At 38.5% G+C, this 23675-nt stretch overlaps 1 protein-coding gene across 1 annotated transcript in view; it reads left to right on the top strand.

Annotated features, from left to right (window-relative positions):
* Nucleotides 1–13329, top strand: part of LOC127441534 (calponin-3-like) — a 31098-nt gene extending 17769 nt beyond the window's left edge. The window contains exons 2-7 of the mRNA XM_051699074.1: nt 8989–9110; nt 9931–9997; nt 10136–10273; nt 10361–10477; nt 10594–10740; nt 11971–13329. Of these exons, the coding sequence (XP_051555034.1) occupies nt 8989–9110; nt 9931–9997; nt 10136–10273; nt 10361–10477; nt 10594–10740; nt 11971–12318 (939 nt within the window). The 3' untranslated portion in view covers nt 12319–13329. The remainder of the gene's footprint in view (nt 1–8988; nt 9111–9930; nt 9998–10135; nt 10274–10360; nt 10478–10593; nt 10741–11970) is intronic.
* Nucleotides 13330–23675: the final 10346 nt, after the last annotated feature.

Here is a 23675-nt window from a genome sequence, read left to right as displayed (position 1 = left end):
AGTTGTAAAGTGAGTTGTTTTTCAGCTGTACAGGATGTAATAATGTGAAGAGAAATGCATATTTTATAAACTACCCCCCAACCAAAACCATAAACCTTTTACAGTGGTGTAATAATTTAATGTAAGGGGGAAAATGCAACCTCCAAATCGCGCTGGTCACTGATTATGCGAATGTGATTACTTCCTAGTTTCAGTGTGGGATGTGGACCAGTGTAGTCTGATTCCCAAACAAATGACACACTCCAAAGTAGCCACCATAGTGACATGTAGTATCAACCATTTTCTTGTGACCTTGTTTGCACGCGCGATTCCTTAGCAGCAATAACAACAACAAAATCAACATCACCGACGGAGGACGCCAGTATTGGAGTTATACTTGTTAGGGCTGTTTTATACGAACTTTGGCTGCGTCGGAAAACGTAGGCAGCTGCCTAATCAGTTAATGGTTTAAACAACAGAGGTTTGTTTGAACAGAACACTCTGAACAGTTTAAAGAGCACCATGTTTCATCAAACCTTCATCCATCCTTATACAGCCTCCAAAGGCAGCATTTTCCAGTTTTCGGACGTAGCCTGTGTCTTCAGGATACAGTTTAAACTGGGCTCATGAGCCTGCGGTGCTCCATGCTGCAGCCAGAGTAAGAGGAGAGACGAGGCGGGGAAAGCGCTGTTTAAGCACGGAGCACGTGCTGAACTCACTGGACATGTTGAAAATTCACCCTTTATAAACCTATTTATCTACATAGTCTTTTATGATAAATGCTTTTATGATTCGACACAAATTACTGTATGGAAATACTCACTCATTGACAAAGAGTCTTGATGCAAGTTAACCAAACAGTGACAGGCACGCAATACTTCCCTCATGTAAACTAGATTTAATGATGGTTTAGTGTATAATAAAGTTAAATTACGCACTCTCGATAAACATCTGATTATTGATATCCATCATCCCATGAAAAATTTGATGTAGTAATCCAGAAATCAGTTTATTTTCTCTCTTGTCACACAGTAAAAACAGCGCAGATGCGATGCAAACTCGAAGCGGATCTTCCGATGGAGTCATACACATGTGAAATGGGTGATTTTCTTTGTAATATGTTATTTCTGTTAAGGGAATTGTAAAATTAGCGCAATCCTCTGAATAGCAGGCTAGCTGCTAGTTTGTTTACTGTGGCGGCTATGGAGCCCCTCTCCTTTCTCAATGCTTTGTTGTCCAATCACAGGCTGCAGCACCTCACACAGTTCCTATATGCCCCAAAAGTACCTAATTTGGAGTAGGAGCTAAAAGTGTCCCCTAAAACGAGAAAACAGCTTCAAGGAACTATAGTTCCTCAGGTGCAAAAACAGAGAAAATTACTAGTCCCAGGGAAAAATACCAAAAATGGGCTTTAGCGCTACCAGTGTTGTCTGATTCCCAAAAGATCGACTCTATGAACCGGCTCTTTATAGTGAATAGAAGACTTAGGAATCAGGTGGAGGTGACTGAATTAATTGACTCACTACAAATAAACCAAGAACTGTTACTGTGTTATGTGTACTTAAAGGGTTAGTTTACCCAAAAATGAAAATTCTCTCATCTTTTACTCACCCTTATGCCATCCCAGATGTGTATAACTTTCTTTCTTCTGCAGAACACAAAGATTTTTAGAAGAATAGCTCAGGTCTGTTGGTCCATACAATGCAAGTGAATGGTGGCCAGAACTTTAAAGCTCCAAAAATCACAAAGTCAGCATAAACATAATCCATCAGACTTCAGTTATTAGTCTACTGAAGCAATGTAACAATATTTTCTTTTTTCACTGAACATCTTGACAGCAGTCTCCTTGGCGATCACGATTTCATGCTCGATTAGAGTTTGATTACACTTCCTATAGCGCCATCTAGTGCTCTGCGCATGCGTCAAGCACTAGGAAATGTAATCGAGCTTGAAATCATGATCATGTCTAAAGTAGGGATGTAACGGTATGATGGTATACCATGGTATTAAAAACAGACTGTTTCCATATCATTGACTTTTCCTTAATGACGGTATTGTGTGAAAAAAAAAAAAATATAATATAAAAACAAGTAAATTATATTTCCATTTACTAATGGTTCATTTAATAATAATAAAAAATCAATAAACTTTTTTTAAATGAGAGATGAGAAAGTCGTATTCATCACGTCATGTCACTCTGTCAGACCAACGGACAGCAGCACATGAGCGCTGTGTAGAACGAAATGTCGGACTCGGAGGAGCCTCTTTTCCCACGCCTAAGCGGTCAAAGTCCGCTGTGTGGGAGTATTTCGGTTATTTAAAAGACACGAGGCAACATCAGTGTTGACGGACACCCTATTTGCAAAATGTGTTGGAGAAAAGTGTCTGCTCAGTCAGGAAACACTTCAAACATGAAGCACCGTCTCAGAGAGCACCATACCACAGAATTTGTGGACATAAATGTAAGCAAAAATCCCTGTGAACTGTCTGGTAATCAATTAAAAAATATAGATCCCCTTTCATAGAATACATAAGCAGATGCAATACACGTTTACAAGACTAGTTACCCATTATTTGGAATTGGTTTATAAGCTTACGTTGTGTAGTGCTTCTGCTTTCTGAGCGCATCTGTAACTTTCTGAAAGACTAAGGCAATGATGTATTTGCAAAATAATAAAACCCACAGAATGTCAAATTTACTGTGGTAAAACATTAATACATTACCTACAAATGTGACCTGATCCATCATTTTGTGTCATTTTGTCCCCAAAACGCATTTTTAATGAACGAGAAAAGTCTCCACCATCAATAACAGATAAAAATATATAATTCACATATACAAATTAATGCACAAATGTAATAAAATTTTGGCAATATACTTCTCTCGAATTTATTGTTCTAGTCAAATAATGAACTACGGGTATTAGATGAGGTAAATGTCACGTGTTAGATGACAAGCCGACTCCCCGCGATTGAAAAAGATTTGGCATGTAGATTAAACATTTTAGTAATGTATTCTGTATCTTTTAAAATCTCTGATATTTTCCATTTTGTGCTACTTGTAATAACGTACATACAATGATACACCCGCGGGCCGTGAGTGTTGCTCAGTGACGCTGCTCGAACTTGAGGCAAAAACAGTGATTGGTGGTCATGGCAAAGACTGTCAAAATAACATTTATTTTGTGAATTTCATGATTTAAAAAAAATGAAAATCCTTGTCTCATTTTGTTGGAGCAGGTCACAAATGTATCTTGTTTGGCTCAATTTGATTTCATAAACTTTTTAAAATTACATCCATTCATTACACTGCAAAAAAATATTTTTCTCAAGATAGATTAACTTGATTTCATTTACACAATATAATGTTGTGTTTTCAGGGTAATTTATCCAAATTCAACCAGATTTATGCTTAAAACAATGCTTTTGCCTCAGCACAGATAACATAAATATGCTTACTTTTTTACATCATAACCTACCCTGACTTGATAGAGTATGAATCTGATTTGACATATATTTTACATTTTTCAATTATATTAAAAACCATTTGACTTATTGCAAACTTTTTTTTTTTTTTTTACTTTTTTCAAACTTGTTTTATGATTATCTTATGTTTATGTCATGTGATTTAAGAAAGTGTTCTAAAGAAGAAAAAAAATAATAAAGTTAAAGAACTTGTCTGTGTGTTTATCAGACATGTGCCAAACCTAAAATTAAAGGTTTATAAGATAAGCACCATAATACCGTGATACCGAGGTATTTTTTGTGATGGGTTTCATACCGTTACATCCCTAGTCTAAAGACTGCAATGGCAAGATGTAAAGTGAAAAAGAAGTTATATATTTTGGTCTGTTTCTCACCCAAAACCAACTGGATTGCTTCAGAAGACTTTATATAGAATACTTTTATGCTGACTTTATCTCCTTTTTGGAGCTTCAAAGACTTGGCCACCATTCACTTTCACTGAGTTGACCTACAGAGCTGAAATATTCTTCTAAAAATCATTGTTTGTGTTCTGCAGAAGAAAGAAAGTCTTACACATCTGGGATGGCATGAGTGTGAGTAAATGATGAGAGAATTTTTATTTTTGGGTGAACCATCTTCACAATTTTAAGGCTCATGAGACTTACTGGTTGTTTATATGAATTATATAAGTGAATAATCTAAAAATAATTCTAAATGGACAATCTGGCAATTAAATATTTCTTAAATAATAAAATACAGTTCTTTAAAAAAAAAAAAAACTTAAACATGTTTATTTGTCTCTCATGTCTGTTAAATTCGCTTATAAAATGAAAAATAATAATAATAATAATAATAAAACAGCCTGGTAAGAAATCTGATGGCTGGTCATTTTTTTTTTTTTTTCATTTAATAAGTAAATCTCGGACCTTTAATACATAAACTTTTATCAAAGTCCCAGTTTACACCTGGTGTTAAGATGCGTTTTGGGTGATCTATTTGAAACAGGAAGATGCTAAAGATGGGTGTAAAACGTTTTAAGATTTGTCCACTTCAACCACATTCGAAGGTAGTTGAAAACACATGTGAGTACACTGGGCACTTAGTGTAAACGCATCCATTCAAATCTGTTTGAACTGCGGCAAAGGGCCACCTACTCGGCAATCAACCGCTGCCCTAAAACAAGAGTTTAAACTTTGCCAGTTACATGCGGTTTTAAAGGAAAAATAATGCAGTGTGTCTGATACCAACATGCTGTGATGAATGAAAAACACATACAGGTCAGTACAGGTAGTCCACTAAAATAACTCTGAATTCTGCTTGAAAGGTATTGTTTGCGCCTCTATTAAACAAAAGTCTCTTTTAAAAACTTTTTTCGTTTCCTGCTACTTTGTGCTTTATCATAATGCAGTTAAACACTGAAGCAGTCATTGTATGTCATCATGAAATTCAGAGATCCTTCCCTCGAAATACAAACACAAGAGGTCAAAAGAAACCCATATTACAACCAGGTTATGTACTCCTATCCATGTGATCAGATCAGCCAAAACCCATCTTAATACCAGGTGTAAACAGGACCAGAATGTAATAAGTTGCTCTACCTCTGAAACATTTTTCCTTTTAATCTGACGTTACTAAGTCCTCTTATATTTCTGTTATATAGAGACCACTTTTCACAATCCAATAATTTCCCTATTGATTAAATCAATTCTTGTCGTTCATTTTTGTTTCCCCCTCACTGAATATGCTGTTTCACTCAGAAATACTATGATGTAGCCTACATTACAAAGGGGGGAAGAACTAAAAGATTTAGAAACTCCTTCATCCCTGTAGCAGTCAGTAGGTTAAACTCATTTGAGTTTGTGACTCAGTTATTCTAATAAGTTTTATTGGGTAGAAATTATGAATTTCATTTGTGTATATCCTGACGAATCCATATTGCTCTTGACCTAAATATTGATCTCTTTTTGCTTTGTGTTGTGTTGACTTGTGTGTTTGCATGTTTTAATGTGACACTTGTGCAAATGAAATTTCCCAAGGGACAAATAATACACTGAACTAAATTAGGTTGTGAATGCGAACAGTGTCATTTATCTCTGATTCTGTATGGTCACATTTACTTAAAGCTGTCCTTCTAGTGTAGGTGTGTGAAGTGCAACATGTCATCAAAGTGAGATGTCTGAATAGGCATGGCGAAAGATAGATATATGTTCATGGTTTTCTTTCACCTTTGTCCCACTCTAACGAGGGATTTTTCAACAGTTATGCCTTATGTGTTTATGTTCTGGCGTTATGGGATATCCAATTTGTTAAACATGAAAACACTGGAGACATTTTGTGACAAGTGATACATGTTTCTCTTTTTGTGTGCTTAAAGTCACTATACAATAGTCACTTTAATAAATAAGTGTTATGGTCTAAATTAAAGTTCTACTCTCCATTCATCTGTCGTTCATTCACATCAACCTGGAGACCTTGAGGAGTGATGAGCTGTACTCATGGGGTCACATGTAAAGCTTTGTTTGCTCTGCTGTTTGCTTTTGCCACAGAGCCATTTCCTGTTGTCCTAATTCTGACTCACAGCTGGAGCAGAAGAGATCACAACAGGATAATTGTCCGCTTATAATGCAGAACTGTTAAGGGCCAGATAAAATTTGTTTCATTGAAAGGTCTGAAAAGTCGAGGCTTTTTTTGGATAAATGTTAAGGGCGGATTTTTCCCCTTTTTCTCCCAGTTTGGAATGCCCAATTCCCAATGTGCTTTTAAGTCCTCATGGTCGCATAGTGATTCGCCTCAGTCCAGGTGGCGGAGGACGAATCCCAGTTGCCTCCGCGTCTGAGATTGTCAACCCGCGCATCTTATCACGTGGCTTGTTGAGCGCGCTGCCACGGAGACATGGCACGTGTGGAGGCTTCACGCCATCCACCACGGCAACCACGCTCCACTCACCACGCACCCCATCGAGAACAAACCACGTTATAGCGATCACAAGGAGGTTACCCCATGTGACTCCACCCTCCCTAGCAGCCGGGCCAATTTGGTTGCTTAGGAGACCTGGCTGGAGTCACTCAGCACACCCTGGGATTCGAACTAGCGAACTCCAGGGGTGGTAGTGCTATAAATATTCTAAGAGGGGACGGTTGAATTGCCAATAAAACAAGACATGCTCAAACCTGTTACATCTTAAGAAGGCTCAGACATTCAGGTAATTTTTCATTCAAGACAGGAGCTAACCCTGATGTTTTCTGTTGTTGTATGGGATGTTTTACAGATCATTTTGAAATGTTACTATTGGTTTCAAGATCAGACCTGTTCAAGGAAATTAAAAAGCCTCAGTGTGACAATGAAAGGATGGACTATCCCTTTTTTTTAATTCAAACATGAATTGACATGATTTATTTATGATGTGAAAGTTGTGCATTATTTTAAGGTCAGACCTGTTGAAGGTAATTAAAAAGCCTTGATGTGAAACTGAGGGTGTTTAAATGAACAGCAGTACAACGATAACTATCAAAAATCTGATTATTTAAAACAAACCGGCAACACAAGACACCTGCGCCTTGAAATAATCAATTTCTGCTTTTTCAAAAAAAAGCTTTATGTAAAAATGTAAACAGGCATGCACACACTTGTGCTGGATAAGCCGGTAAGAATGGCAGTTAATAAATCTGGATAATGGGCAAAATCTGTGCGTTGATCGATTTATGCTTAAGTTGTTCACGGTTTTGCCCTGATAAAGGAAAATCGGTGTAAGATTGTGCATGTAAACACGCTCAATGAAAGAAAGGACTTTTTTTCAACCATGAATTGAGGATTTATTTAGGATGTGAAAATTGTGCATTATTCTATCTATGCATCTGGGTAGTAGACATATCCCATTCTGTGGCATGCTCTACTCCCATTTAAAACTTGTTTATGACCTCATATTAATCAACAAACTACATTGAATATATTTGTACTTGTTAAAATTCATTTGTCACACAGCATGACCATTAAAAATTAACTAGTGATGACAAAAAGGTGATTAAAAATAGTCATCAACTTAAAATGGTTACTAGTCAGAGCACTTCAAATATACACTTTCAGGTTTATGAGAAAAATTATAATGTTCTCTTTTGCAGGCAAGATAAGCTCTTGCAATATTTTTTTGTTTTTGTTTGCTAAATAGCAGTAATTGGGACTGACAGGCGTCTGGAACGGGTCCTAAAGCCAGAGTTCACACATGGGGCAGTGCACCATGCAATTTCCTGTCTATTTTACTGCCCTTGGCACCAGTCCTGCTCAAACTAGACCAAGATGAAGATGATCTGGTTCTCACAAAAAATAAATAAATAAATAAAAAATCATAAAACATGACCACACCTGTACTGTTAAGATCGAACCCATTGTTGCAGAAATTTATGAATGAATAAGTAACATATATTAGAACCATAAAAAAGCCAATGGGGGAAATGTCATGCCATGTGTTCTCTGTTTTAGTGGAACTGGAAAAGTCTTTAATACATGAATTTTCATTGCTGCTTATCACAAGTAGAAAAATAGTTTTTCAAGTGCAACTGGAATTGCTTCTGAAACTGACACAACATTTTCTACTGTGATCCCCCAGCATCCCCCAACTTTACATTGCTTTTGCACTTTATCGCGATATAACATTATTCATAAAGATTTTGGTCATATCACCCAGCCCTAATTACAGTCTTAGTGGTTGTTGAAGGTTTTATCAAATTAATGGGGGGAAAAAATGTAATAAACAAACAAACATACAAGGGACAGGGAAGGAATGTGTGAACATTTGTGATATGATGCGTGTCCCATTTCTGCGGAAATCATGGCTATCAGTAACAGTCCTAAACAGTGAGTTTAGAGGTGTCTGATCATGCATGTTTTGTTTCACATGAACAGTTCTTAGCTTGTTTTCAGTGTGTAACTGAAATAAAAAATATTGCATGTAGTTGCCCTAAACCAAATTATTATTATTATTATTATTATTATTACTATTGTAAATTCCATTAATAAAAATTCGATACGATTACAATATCAATGGAAATAATCAACGATTATGATTTTGTCATAAGCGTGCAGCTCTAACTTACAAATCATTTTTTTTTTTTTACTGCATTAGAGTGAAAAGATGCTGTTGTACAATTTATTTTTTATTTTTATTAAAATCTACAAAAATTAAAGGCAGTATCAAAGCAGTATTACAATAAGATATAAATACTTTATTTTTACATTTATATATTTTTTCACATTGCTGTAATGAAAATATCATAATTTTTTTTTTTTTTTTTTTTTGGCATTGCAGTAATGAGAATTGAGGGATAAATTGTGTGTAACTCATGAAATGGTCACAACGTGAAAAATCTTAATGGCCCTAAAAATAGGCTTCATTTTCTATATGTGTAAATATATTTTCTTATTTGTTTGTTTTTGATTTTGGAGTAAAATAGGACCGGGGCATTTTCTTGACAGGTTTCGTGAAAATCACCCTCATGACACTGTTAAAGGAAGCAAGCATTCTCAATCTCTCTGTTTTGGACCCTGTAGATCGCTCAGAAGTATGACCTGCTGAAGGAGGAGGAGTTGAGGTACTGGATCGAGGATGTAACTGGCATGCCAATCAGAGAAAACTTCCAGATGGGCTTGAAAGATGGCGTCATACTGTGCGAGTGAGTCCATTGTGTATAATGATGTGCACAATAAAGCATAATAAAGCTAATGTTGTGTTTAAGCTAGATTTGACAAACTACCTGTGCATGGTTTTCCTTTCTTGCTAGCTTAATGCTGCTACATAAACTTCCTTTTTTTTTTATACCACAGCGCTCATTAGGATAGTGTTTGTTTGTCTCTCTAAATTATGACTTTGAACCCATTTTGCAAATGTATGTAAGAATTTTATACAATGTGCTAATGCACATTTAAAGTACATGTGTTTAATTACATCTGTAATTACACTGTTAACCTTACCCCTAAACCTACCCCAACCCTTACCCTAAACCCAAACCCTACTTGTATACCTACTCATACCTCAACCTCATTAGCAGCCAATGTGAATCCTATGAGAATTTTGCTGAACAACATGTAGATACCCAATAAATACATTTTATTGGATGTATTTTAATGTTAGTACACTGTTGTTAAAGACACCTAATATAAAGTGGAACCATGACTTTCAACCCACATGTCACCTTTTGTTTCTTTGTTACTTACAACAGCCTGAATTAAGGTACCGTTGTATAATCTAGACTTGAGTCCTAAAATACCAGGGCATGTTGGACTGAAGACAGTCCTTCTAGCCCAAACCATTTTGTTGCTCTAGTTATAACTACCAAGTCTTGCTTCCACACCTTCCTTTGGTTGCTAGTTACCCTTAAGAAAACTTTTCAGTATGTTCCCTTTCAATGTGAGAAGAACATATGCATACAATGCAAAATCAGTCTGTAGAAGTTGTCTCTCCCAGAATCTGTAATATTTCTCTTTGTCTCATAGGCTGATTAATAAACTCCAGCCAGGCTCTGTTAAGAAAATCAACAACTCCAAACTTAATTGGCACAAGGTGAGGAAGAAATGTTTATGTATAGCGCTGTTTTTGTTGGGTTTTCAAAAATAATTTTTCCAATTAGAAGGCGGTTTGTTTTATTATTTAAAGAGAAATAAACCAGCAAAGCCTCTTTTCTGATTCTTTTCATTAAAGCTTGAGAACTTGGGCAACTTCATCAAAGCCATTCTTGCGTATGGCCTGAAGCCTAACGACATCTTTGAGGCTAATGATCTATTTGAGAACGGGAATATGACTCAAGTCCAGACCACATTGCTTGCCCTGGCCAGCATGGTGAGTATTACGCATAAGCCTTGGGATAGAAATGCTAAAAGATTTTATGCGGTTTGAATTTGTACATTTAATAATTTTCATTCAAAGGCAAAAACCAAAGGTATGGACACAAAGGTGGGCATTGGTGTTAAGTATGCAGACAAGCAAACCCGCAACTTTGATGATGAAAAAATGAAGGCTGGTCAGTGTGTGATTGGACTGCAGGTAAGCTGCATCGTCATGTGACCTTTGCTGTAGATTCAGGAAGGAGTGGTATCCACAAAACCTGTTCTTCATATGTCACATGTTCATGTGTTTCCTTTGTTTTTCATAATTGCTAGATGGGTACAAATAAGTGCGCTAGTCAGGCTGGGATGACTGCTTATGGCACCAGGAGACACTTGTATGACCCAAAGACTCAAACAGACAAACCCTTTGACCAAACCACAATCAGCCTACAGATGGGCACTAATAAAGGAGCAAGCCAGGTGAGTGTGCACTTCTACGAATACTGCTGTGCTTTAGCTTTTAGACAGTTTGCACTGTAAATCTTAAAAGCTGCGCTTATTAATTTTATCCTATATTTTATCCTCTTCCAAGCACCGTCAGTACAAACATGCACATTCAGACAGATGTCTTTGACCAATGCACAGCATCTCGCTTTTGTTTAATGCATCCTGCCACAAGCGTTGCATTTTTAGACTGTGTCAAAAAAAATGTCCCAACTTTTAAAAACTTGTCTTAAGGCACTTTTGCACAGCATAATTTTGCGGACACAGAAGGTGTGGGCAAATGTTGAGTGCATATAAAACAAGCAAAAAACTAATTGCCAAGTAGCCTCTTTTTAATGCAACTCTTTATACTCTGGGAGAGTGAAGTTCAAAAGAAATCTGATGCTAAAATGATGTCCTTGTCTAATGTGAATATTCAGTTTAGCTGTGTATGAAACACTGCCCACACAGAGGTTGCTGCCAAACTAAGCAACTTCCTATTGGTCAATGCAGCATATTCGCTTGTCAAAGTTTACCTGTCAAAGTTCACCAAACTAGAACTTCACGTGAAATCTGTGAGGGGAAATTCACGATCTCATGGATTCTAGGGAGGGGCACGAATAATCGAGTAATCAAGTTTTACTCGAAAATGCTTACCCCTAGTGGATTCCCATTGAGATTAATATATTTTGCCCGTGGAATATCGCTGTGCGAAATTAAATGTGACCGTGCCTTTAAGACCCCTATCTGTTCCGTTCCATTGTGGTCCATCTAGCTGTTTTTGAACATGTGCAAATGCCCTAAGAAATGCGTCCAATCAGGGGCAGTTAAACCCAAAACTAGCCTAACTATATTGTGCATCCTTAGTCAAACAATCGTTCAAGCAACTCAATGACTAGTCATTTTCAAAAATATGTAGTTTTGCACATCCCTACAAATCTTTAAAGGGACAGTTCCCTAAAAATAAACATTGTTTTATAATTTACTCACCCTCTTGTTGGCAATGGCAGTGGATAATACCTCACTTTAAAGCTTAAAATAGGACCCCAAATTACCATAAATGTAGTCCTTGCGGCTTGTGCATCATATTCCAAATCTTCTGAACACATATGATTCAGTTTTGGTGAGAAACAACCTGAAATTGAACTCATTTCCAGCATTTATGAGCGCTATGAGAGAAGCCTTCACAATAGCTCATTCACCTTAGCATCTTATCTCTTCCCTCAGGCTGGAATGGCGGCCCCCGGCACTAGGAGGGATATTTTCGACCAGAAAGTGGCTGTCCAGCCTCTGGACAACTCCACAATCTCTCTGCAGATGGGCACCAACAAGGTGGCCTCTCAGAAGGGCATGAGTGTGTACGGGCTCGGCAGGCAAGTGTATGATCCCAAATACTGCACCTCCCCCACCGAACCCATCATCCACAGCAATGGCAGCCAGGGCACTGGCACCAACGGTTCAGAAATCAGCGACAGCGACTACCAGGCTGAATACCAAGCCGATTATCGGGATGAATACCAGGCAGACTACCACGATGAGTACAGAACCCATTATGACCACGGCATTGACTATTAAACTGCTGGATCAAGCGCATAGCAGAGATGAATATTTTTGGATCCTTGCATCAACAGAGCGAGACTTTTCTTTTTTTCTTTTTTTTTTTTTTTCTCCATCACTGGCCTTTTTTTAAAAGACAGATGTTAAAAGAGGAGCATTTCCTGTATCATCATTCCTCTATTGATTATACAGTATTGTATTAGGTAGGTAGACTATAGACCATAGATTTAAAAAAACAAAAAAAACAAATATTTTTAAGTTTTGTTTTAAAAGTTGAGATGGGTTAGAGGAGCAGTACAAGTATTCCTCAAATGTCAATCGTGGCAGCTTAAAGGGATAGTTCACCCACAAATTTAAGTTCTCTCATTTACTCACCCTCATGATGTTCCAAACCTGTATGACTTTCTGTCTTCTGTGGAACACAAAGGTGAAGAATGGTGACTGAGGCTAACATTCTACATAACATCTTTTATGTTTCACAGAGGAAAGTCATACAGAACTGGAACAACATGAGGGAGTTTATGATGAAAGCATTTTCATTTTTGGGTGAACTATCTCTTTATCCACAATCAGTATCCCTAATTTTTCATTGAGATAGATTTAAACTGGTTAAGTGCGTAGCATCTTATTGAAGCTTAAAGGATGTGGTTCAGCATAGGAATGTCAGTGATTTTAGCATTTAATGTATGCAGCATTCATTAAGTTCAGAAGGGAGAATGGAGAAGACATATATAAAGATTGTGTGGTTCCCAGGTTGATCTAAGCATTGCAGCATTGTGGCTTTTTTTTAAAGTGTTTTATAAATATAATTTAAATGTCTTGCCTATAAATCATTTGACCAAGCAATGTATTCCTAAATTGTGCCATAGTTTCATTGTATATGTTTAGACCACCTCTTTCCTTTCACCTTGTTCCCTGCTCCCTCTTTCCCCATCGTCTTGTATTTATTGCCAGTAATATTCAATAGAGACCCCAGTCCTGTTGAATGGCTTTTTTATATATGAATAAAGTTTTTAATTTTCCAATCAAGTTTGTTGAAATGTCTGGATAAGTGAAAAAGCTTTTCAAATTTTAAAGGGATATTTCACCCAAAAATGAAATTTCTGCAATTATTTACTCGCCCTCAATGTCATTTCAAACCCATATGACTTACATCCTTTTGTGTTCAATAGTAGAATTTTAAAGAATGTAGCAATCACTGATTTCCTTACAGTATCAGTTGTTATTGACTCACTTTAAAGCTTAAAAAGCACCCCAAAGTGTCTTAAAAGTGGTCCATGTGGCTAGTGTCGTATTCCAGGTCTTCTAAAGGAACATGATAGTTTTTGCTGAGAAACAAACTGAAATTTCTACTTTTTTTTTTTTTTTTTTAAACAAAAATATTTTAAAAAATCGATCTGATTGCAACATTCTTTAAAATTCCTCCTTTTGTGTGCCACATCAGAAAGAGTTGTATGCGAAGACATCAGTGGGTTTTCTCTTAGTTTCTTGATGTTAGAAGTTCCTCTGGTCAGAGAATGAACTCTCAGGCATTTTCTGATGAAAGCGCCACCAGTGTAATCCTTATATCCTGGCCGAACCATCCCGGAAATGATGCGCCCTTGCATTTGGACAAAGGTGGCATGAGCGAGTATGAATGCAGCCTTGTGGCGTTTTGGAGAGGAAATCCATAAACTACAGAGTGAAAACCTCCACCCCAGTCTGAGTTCTGGCTGATCTCGATGCGGTAGGACAAAGGACTAGCCAGTCTAAAGAGTTTGTGAGAAAAGCACGTCTCCCCCAACCTCTTCCCGCAATCACACTGACGGAGAATAATCCCTGCTTTGTGTGCCTGTGGAATTTGGCTCTGATAATGCAGCACTCAATTAGACAGTCTGACGAAACGGTGCCAGTCTCCCCTAGCAACGTTCCTTTTGTATCAATTTGACTCCATTAAAACAGCTTAAATGCTTATACCTGTTTTGGGGAGAGCTTCAGTATTTCAGAAAGTTACTAGTTTTCCTAGAGCTTGATGTAGAAAGTTTCTACAAAGATGTACTGAATGGAGTAATTTCAGTGCAACGTAGCACTGTATTGATATTTCATTTTGTTCTCCACAATTTTATGCACTTAATTCGGCTTGAATTGCCACAGACAATTCAAACTTTTTTTGATAATTTAAGCCTTATGTTCTGTTTTGGTGTTGAATGAATAAACTATGCTTTTAAGATTAAAGTTTGAAAATCATACCCATTGACTTTGTTAGAATGTTCGCCATACAAAATCTATCTGATGGTGTTACCATGATTTTAATATGCGTGCGTGTACTGAAATTAAAATGATGTACTGTGCATTTCATTTACACAGGACAAAAGATTAAATTGTTAACACTTATTTTGTTGCATTGCAAGCACGTATATTTTCACCTGCAAATGCAGAGCTGTATATCAATAGTGGTAGAACTCTTTTACAGTAGATATACAGTAAACCCTTCATTCTGATATATATAAAACATTCTTATTTCATAATAACGTCTGCCTGGTGGACAAAAAGTCTGGAAAAATACCATAAACTTGAAAAGGTCCCCACACATAAAAAGATAATAAGCCAAGTGCTATGTAGTAGATTATCTTCTTGTTAAAGTTTAATCGCATGCCCTTCTCCATCCACAAGTTTAATTCCTAACATTTTCAGAGACATGAGTATAAAATACCTCAGAAAAAGAGAGAGCTAATCAAAGGCCGCTTTTTGCTGTTCGTACTTAATGAATAGGACTAAAAAGCAGATTGTGAGTGTACACTATTTACACTCCTAATTAATTGAGAGAATCGTGGTAAAGATAAGTCAATGCAAACAAGCTATGATAAGATTTAAATGTGTGCGTTAATGAAATTCAGGAATAATGTTGAGCGATCCTGCAAGCATCTGCTGAAGACATCAACAAATCTAATGGATCTTTTTTTTTTTTTTTTTTTTTTTTTATTGTATGGAAAAGCACTTAGCATATGAGTACAATCATTTCTAGAACTTATTCCATAACTTCTATTAGTAGTTTTACATTAATTATGTTTTAGTAGATAGATTGTGATAAGGAAACCTCAGAGCTTTGAGCTCATGTATGCCTGAAAATATGTCACCCTTACAGAAATCACCATAATTTTGCTGCACAAACATCAAGAACAGTCTGTGAAAACACTGGAGTAACTGTAAACTTATAAATGCTTGTGGTATTATCTTCTCCTATTCAATTACACAAGTGGGACAGTGTAGAATTGCCAAACATTCTGCATTCTAAAGCCATTTCAAGGAAAGGCTTTACACACAGTATGTGAATTCTTTATATTACAGCAGGCTTGGCTTGAAATAAATGAGGCTGGATTGGATTTTTACCTCCTGATGAATACTTTCCACTCAGGGCTCAAAGAGAATTCCTGTCAGCGTTCAGCTGGACACTGCAGCTGCCGAGGGAGCGAGGCTGGAAAATATTTCTCATTATGAGATTCATTGCTTCCTCTGTGTCTCCTCTTTTCACAGAATGACTGAGTTGATGTTTCGGATTATACATTTTACAATAGCACGGAATACAGTTGTAACACTGAATATTTCCCTTAAAATGCAAGTTTGAGCTGTCATTGTCAGTTTGCACATTCACATAAGCATTATCTCTCTGTAAAAGAAATTTGAAGAACAAATGGATGGAACATTATGCTTTGGAAATAATTTTGCTAAGTAGATTTAGTCCAAAATGATTGTAAATGTTTTTGTTTGTTTGCATGTGTGTGCATGTCACTGGATGCCTTGTATCAGGGTTGGTATTTCAGCTGATGTGTTAGAAATTATACACATGCGAACATTAGACATATTTGAAAACAATCACAGTCTATTATTTAAAGTTTGGCAAAGTTAAAGCCTAATTTAGCACATTACAAATGAGTGTTACAACTGTCCCAGGGTAGTATTAAATAGTCCTTGTCTTCACACATAAATTGCAGAAAATAAGAACAATGTATGCAGGATTGTGACATTTATTTTGTTAGTAGACAGATAAAGGTATCTCATGTGAAAAATAAAGTGGAATGTTTATTCCAGTGGGTCAGAAGTTTACATACACTAAGTTCCCTATCTGTCACTCACTCGAAGTTGTGTCGATGTAGTGACACTAGGGGTCACTCTTGGGAGCCCGAGACACCTCTGGTCTTTGATAAAAGGCCAATGAAAATTGGCGAGTGGTATTTGCATGCCACTCCCCCGGACATACGGGTATAAAAGGAGCTGGTATGCAACCACTCTTTCAGATTTTCTCTTCGGAGCCGAACGGTCATGCTCACTGAGCTGAACTACTACTCTTCATTCACCTCTGCTGGATCTGACGGCGCATTTCAGCGGCTTTTCCCTCCTCTGCACTGGTGCACTGCAGAGAACGCCCCTGGATGCTTCGGTAGAAAAAAAGAGAGCATATTTTCTGATAGAGTTTATTTATCTAAAAGAGTATATTTCTCTAAAAGAGCAGCACACACGGAACGTCTTTTTAAAGACGTGTCTTTTTAAAGATGCCTTTCTGATTGTGTGTTCTTCCTGGTTGCGGTCGTTATCTCTCAACTTCGGATGGTCATGATCGCTGTCTTTCGTGTCTGGGCGCAACCCACACAGAGGCAGCGTTCGTAGATGTTTCATGTTCTCACTGCGAGAACATGACCATGGCAACGTTGCCAGCTGCTCCCCGCCTCGGTCCTTCTACCTAAGGGTATGAGGCCAGTGCGGCTAGCACTGGTGGCGATTTGGGGGCCCCAATGGGATCGCCTCCGCCGGATATCCCCCCGCGGACCTCCCATTCCCCAGCACGCTCGTCTGCCCCAGTCGGGCTTCCGGATGAGTCCGCTGGCTTGTCTCACAGCGAGTTTGGCCTCTTGTTCGGAGCCCGCAAAGTGGGTGCTCCGATGCTGCGCTCAAGAGCGGGCTTGTCCAGTTGGACGCAGAAGCCTCAGCTGGGCTGCCCCCCCCTCGGGGACGATTGCCCAGTCACAGGCTGATGCACAAATGACGGACATGCTTTCCCGGGCGACCAATCAACGAGCCGCGAGGGTTCAGGGGAGAGTGGAGGGTTCCACTCTAACCTGATGCTCGCGGCTCGATGATTGGTTCCTGGGCTCGCGGTGCCTTTCTTCCGGAAGTGCACAAGGAGCTGACAAAATCGTGGGGGGCACCTTTTACTGCCCGGCCCCAATTCCGTAGTTCCCCCGCCCTCACTACCCTCGATGGCGGGATGGCCAGGGGCTATACGGCGATTCCCCCGGTGGATCAAGTGCTCGCGGTGCACATATGCCCGCAGAGCGCCGCCACCTGGCGTGGATGCCCTAAGCTCCCGTCCAAGCCCTGTAGGCTCACGTCATCCCTGATGGCTAAAGCCTACAGCGCTGCTGGACAAGCCACCTCTGCCCTGCACACCATGGCTCTCCTGCAGGTACACCAAGCCAAGATGTTGAAAGAACTGCACAAGAGTAGTTCTGCCCCAGATTTGATGCAGGAACTGCGCTCGGTGACCGACCTCGCTCTCCGAGTGACAAAGGTCACAGCACGGTCTCTCGGGCGGATGATGTCCACATTAGTGGTCCAGGAGCGCCACCTTTGGCTCAACCTGGTCGAGATGGGTGAGGCCGACAAGACATGGTTCCTTGCTGCCCCCATTTCCCAGGCTGGCCTATTCGGCGACACCATCGAGGACTTCGCCCAGCAGTTCTCGGTGGTGAAGCAGCAGACGGAGGCTGTCAGGCATATCCTGCCCCGGCGCGGCTCAAGATCCCGCACCCCATCTGCTCGTCGCCAAGGGCGTCCCCCTGCGGTGACTGCACCAGCTCCGCCGTAGCCCTCCCCTTCAGCCCTGCCCCGGCGTGGAGCCCACCGCAGGAAGCAGACGCCACCCATCTCACAGTCAGCCGCTAAGAACCCACGGAGGTCATCAAAGCGCCCCTGAGACGGGCGACCCAGGGACGAAGAAACCCACTCACATTCAGCTGGTAAGAAGACCACTCCATCCCCCAGTGGAGGGCCGGGTGGAGAATCTTTTGTTGCCTTTTTGTTTGATTTCGCCGCATGCCCAAATGGCCACGGTACCCAACAGTTCAGCAAAAGTGCGGTTTCCTTCTTCCCTGGGTCACATACACTGTGTGCACGGTCGTCATCACGGCTACCGTCCACGGGTTTTTCCTTGCAGGATTGGCGCTCCAACGGTGGTCTTCCCGCCCCTGAGCGCCCAGCTGTGGCACACAGCCGCCCCCGATGTGGCAGTCTCCACGGGTTACGAGGACAGGCCTCTTCCTCCCCCGTCCCAGGCTGTTCCGGGGGTGGTCACAAGGAGCCAGGTAAGTGCTTCGATGTCCCTAGACTCAGCACGGCCACGACGTGGTGTGGCACCTCGAGCTCCACCCCGCCGCAAGGCCCCACCTGCCGGTAATTCCTTTCTACATCTTTTGACCGTTGGGCGTTCTAATTTCTCCCATTCATTTTAATAGAAATGACCCGTCTCTGCTAAAGAGTCTCTGGGCTTGCAAACCACACAAACCCTAAAGTAGAGTGGATGATATATGTTCTATATGGTAACTGTTGTGAAGCAGAGGCTGCAGCCAGATGACGCTTCTTTATCCCTTGCCTGTACATGTGTCTGAAATTGTGACATGTCAGCACTTTAAAATATGCCAAAAATATACAAAATTAACAAATATTTAAATTTTGTTTAATAAATGTCTAATCAAATGATCCTCTGGAGAGCACACTCTAAAAACATGCCTACACTGTAAAAAGAACACTGTGAAATGTACAGTAACTGGCTGGCAGCAATTAGCTAGTAAGTTGCTGTAGTACATTACACAGTATGCTTATTGTAAATGTAATCAGAGTACCTATAAAATACTGTAATTATTATTACAGTGATAATCACAGTACTGTAATTGTCATAGGAGTAATAGGATGCTGTATTTTTTATCACAGCAAATATTAGACTACTGTCACTGGCATTACTGCATTAATTTTAATACTGCAAATTAATAACTGTAAAATAATTACATACTGTAAAATGAAGACACTGTTTTTGTCACAAAAATGACATTTATTGTATAACTTCATTCAACATTTTAAATTTGAAAATACATAGTCACTAAATAGATTTTATTGTGTAATTTTCATTTTGTAAAAAAATTTCATTTTGTGAACATTTTTTATTTTGTAAACATTTTTTATTTTCCTCAACATACAAACCCAAGCACTGGAAGCAACTGAAATGTTCAGTTAAAAGTGGAAATGTATAAAAACACAAATTAAATAATGAACCAAAAACTGTAGAATTTAAAACAATAAAATATCCAAGACTGACTTTATTGTTCCTGAACTGGATACTTCTTCCTGGGCTGGAGTCTTCTTCCCTGCAGTGGAAGGAATTAGTTACTAATGTAGAAAGTTATAGGCAAGACTGATGGCTCTATGACCATTTTTGTTGAATCATTACTTCCCATTAGAAAAACCACAATATATTTCTACTACTGACAACACTACATAAAAGGGCAGTAGCATGGTACAATGATACACACACTATTTCATTATAGTGGCATTATTATGTCCACATGTGAAGATTTGAAAGTGCATTCCTCAAACTGACAATTCAAATTCACACATTTATGAGATCTAGCTGGTTTAGGTTTTGTGTGGTTTCGGTACATTTGTGTCTGTAATGCACAAAATGTCTTGAAATTAATTACAAGGACACTTGGAAATCCCACATGGAAACCTGAAGTTTGCACGGTTTCTGTGCACTTTAACATGCTTGATATATCTAGGGATTGTGTCTGCAGAGAAACAACATTGTTTGCACTTGAAAAACATATCGTATGCATACTAGTTAGTTCCTGTGTGTAGCTGAAATGATTGTTGTGGTTTTCTTTGCTGCAGCTACTCAGCTTGAAAGAAAAAGCCAAATGGTACTAAAAAGAACCTCTGAGAGATAAAAATGGAAACATTGTTTCGCCTCGGCCCGCTTCAGTACTTGGTAACCCATACCTCACGGTAGCTAGCAAGAGAAAAACGAGTCACAAAATTCTCCAAATGGAGCTAGCGCACCAACACACACACATAAGGTTCCAATTTAACTTTTATCCAATAATGTTAATGTAAATTATGATGTTATTAACTAAATGTCACCAAATAACAAAATCTATGCAAATAGTTTATTTTGGTAATATTATGCTCACTAGTTTACTAGCTAAGGAGAGTGCCTCTCTCTACTTCTGTCTCCCAGTGCACACTTAAAGTTAAACACACAGATGCTTTGCAGATCTACAGCAACATGTTGTATACAGGTTCTACAGTAGACATTTGTTCATTATACAGTAATAATGCTGTGAAAACTACAGAAATTTGTTATAGTGTATATTTCAGATTTACGCATTTCAATTTCATAACAAAATTCCATGAAATTTAATTGAGTAATCTTATACAAAATTAATTGAATAAAACCTCAGTATATTTAAATTGTTATTTGAGTGAATGAAATTCTATCCATTTATTAACCTAAATAATGTTTAAGAAAACACTGGCAGCCAAAAGTTTGGAATAATGTACAGATTTAGCTGTTTTGGAAGGAAATTGGTACTTTAATTCACCAAAGTGGCATTCATCTGATCACAAAGTATAGTCAGGACATTACTGATGTAAAAAAACAACATCACTATTTGAAAAAAGTAATTTTTGATCAAATTTAGACAGGCAACATTTCCAGCAGCCATCACTCCAACACCTTATCCTTCAGTAATCATGCTAAATTGCTAATTTTGTACTAGAAAATCACTTGCCATTATATCAAACACGGCTGAAAGCTATTTGGTTCATTAAATGAAGCTTAACATTGTTTTTGTGTTTGTTTTTGAGTTGCCACAGTATGCAATAGACTGACATGTCTTAAGGTCAATATTAGGTCAAAAAAGGCAAAAAAGAAACAACTTTTTCTAGAAACTAATCAGTCAATCATTGTTTTTATGAATCAAGGCTATACAATGCTTGAAATTGCCCCAAAAAACCCTGAAGATTTCATACAAAGGTGTACACTACAGTCTTCAAAGACAAAGGACAACTGGCTCTAACAAGGACAGAAAGAGATGTGGAAGGCCAGATGTACAACTAAACAAGAGGATAAGTACACCAGAGTCTCTAGTTTGAGAAATAGATGCCTCACATATCCTCAGCTGACAGCTTCATTGAATTCTACCCACTCAACACCAGTTTCAACACAAGACTCAGGGGTTCAGGCCTTATGGGAAGAATTGAAAAGAAAAAGCCACTTTTGAAACAGAGAAAACAAAAAGAAAAGGTTAGAATGGGCAAAGAAACACAGACACTGTACAACGGATAATTGGAAAAGAGTGTTATGGATCTTAAACCCATTGAGCTTTTGTGGGATCAGCTAGACTGTAAGGTGCGTGAGAAGTGCCCGACAAGACAGCCACATCTATGGCAAGTGCTACAGGAAGCGTGGGATGAAATGTCACCTGAGTATCTGGACAAACTGACAGCTAGAATACCAAGGATCTGCAAAGCTGTCATTGCTGCACGTGGAGGATTTTTTGATGAGAACTCTTTGAAGTAGTTTAAGTTCTGAATTTTTTTTAATGTAATAGTAATTTTTCACATTATTAATGTCCTAACTATACATTGTGATCAGTTGAATGCCACTTTGGTGAATTAAAGTACCAATTTCTTTCCACAAGAGCAAAATCTGTACATTATTCCAAACTTTTGGCCACCAGTGTATATTCATTAACAAAACACAGCAAAAGGTAGTAAACCGCTGTACTCACAATTAGAATAATTGAACGCACCAAGTGCTGGTGTTAAAACTCTTGTCTTGAGGACCACATCTCTCCACTTATGCTTGTACATTTTAGTAACATCATTTACATAATTCATTCATCCTTATCCTAGTTTAAAATAATTTTCTTAAATCCATTTCCTTCTTTTAGCCTTTGAGCCTCTGAGCTCTGACTGAATTTTATGGCAGAAAACATTTTTCTAATTAAGAAGAGAGAGAGTCAATTGTCCAGGCAGCGTAACTCCTGTCCCCACCTTCCACCTGAAATGTTCAGTTACTCACTACAAATAGTTTAAGGATTAATTTGCTTTATTTATTTAATTTAGTTTACAATTTTGTTTACATATTTTGGCTTGCAAAAAAAAAGTAAAACACATTTAAAAGATAACTATATTATAAAAATTGGTTCAAATACAACATTTTCACTGCCCCCTGGTGCGACCTTCACGCATAAGGAGAGGTTTTTTTCTCTCTCCAGAAATAGATGTCTTATGCTTCAACCTTTGCTGACTTTAAGTAAATTTGTGCCAATTTTTTTTTTTTTTTTTTTTTGCTTTCATGATAATTCTCTAAAACAAAATGTAACATGCCTAATGCCATTGTTTCAGCAGTTAGGCTCACTATTTTTTTTTTTAAATTGAAATTAAAAATCCTCAATGTTCATCTAGCTTTCGCCTCTGGTATAGGTTGCAGAGAAGGAATGCTGTTTCTTTTACATTGCATGTTGATTTGCCTATACTTTCATTTTAGTCTTTCAACAAATCAGATTGCAATGTATCTACTATTACAATGTAATAATTTTTGGTCCTAAATAGTGTCATCAGGAGGACCTAGGGTGACCAGACTTTGTAGAGGGCACAAATGTAATAACTTCTCCTAATGTAAAAATGGCCTAAATGTGATCCTAAATGTTATTAAGGGGTCTTAATGTAATGACTTTTGGTTAAAACATAATTAAGGCCCCAAAGGTCTTGATATTATAAAACGCTGCACTCCAGATAGGAACTAATCTAAATGAAATGGCAATCACCTTGGCGCAACGCAGGGGAATCATTTTTCAAGTAATTTTCAGTGTTCATACTAAACATAATACAAAATTGATGGTTGCGGGAGAGCGTATGTGAGCGCTTTGGGAGAAAGATGCTGAAATAAACACGAAGCCATGGCGTAGCAGCAAACGTCCAAAGAATAACGGTCCGCGGCCTCTGAACTTCTATCCCCCATGCCCCCTGGCTGACAGGAGCAAGTAGGTATAGCTGCAGGCCATACAGAACAATAAGTCCCGGGTCCCACGGTACCATAAAGGTGCTGTAAGCGATTTTAGCATCCTGAAGCTTTCACGTGACTGAGCCGTTGAATTAGCCACACCCCTCATTCCAAAACCCCACCCTCCAAAGATAAATTTGAGACCAAAACTCAAGCAAAAGAGCAGCATTGTTTGTTCCTGTGGCTGTCAAATTCAACAGTGACACAATAGCGACGTCAACTGACAAATATTATGAATCATAGCCTCAATGATCCACTTGAAATACAAATCTGTGTGAAT

This window comes from Myxocyprinus asiaticus, chromosome 5 (genome assembly GCF_019703515.2).
Source record: "Myxocyprinus asiaticus isolate MX2 ecotype Aquarium Trade chromosome 5, UBuf_Myxa_2, whole genome shotgun sequence".
In the NCBI taxonomy this organism is placed as follows: domain Eukaryota; kingdom Metazoa; phylum Chordata; class Actinopteri; order Cypriniformes; family Catostomidae; genus Myxocyprinus; species Myxocyprinus asiaticus.
The sequence above is the reverse complement of the archived record's forward strand: the minus strand, read 5'-3'. Positions and strand labels throughout refer to the sequence as shown.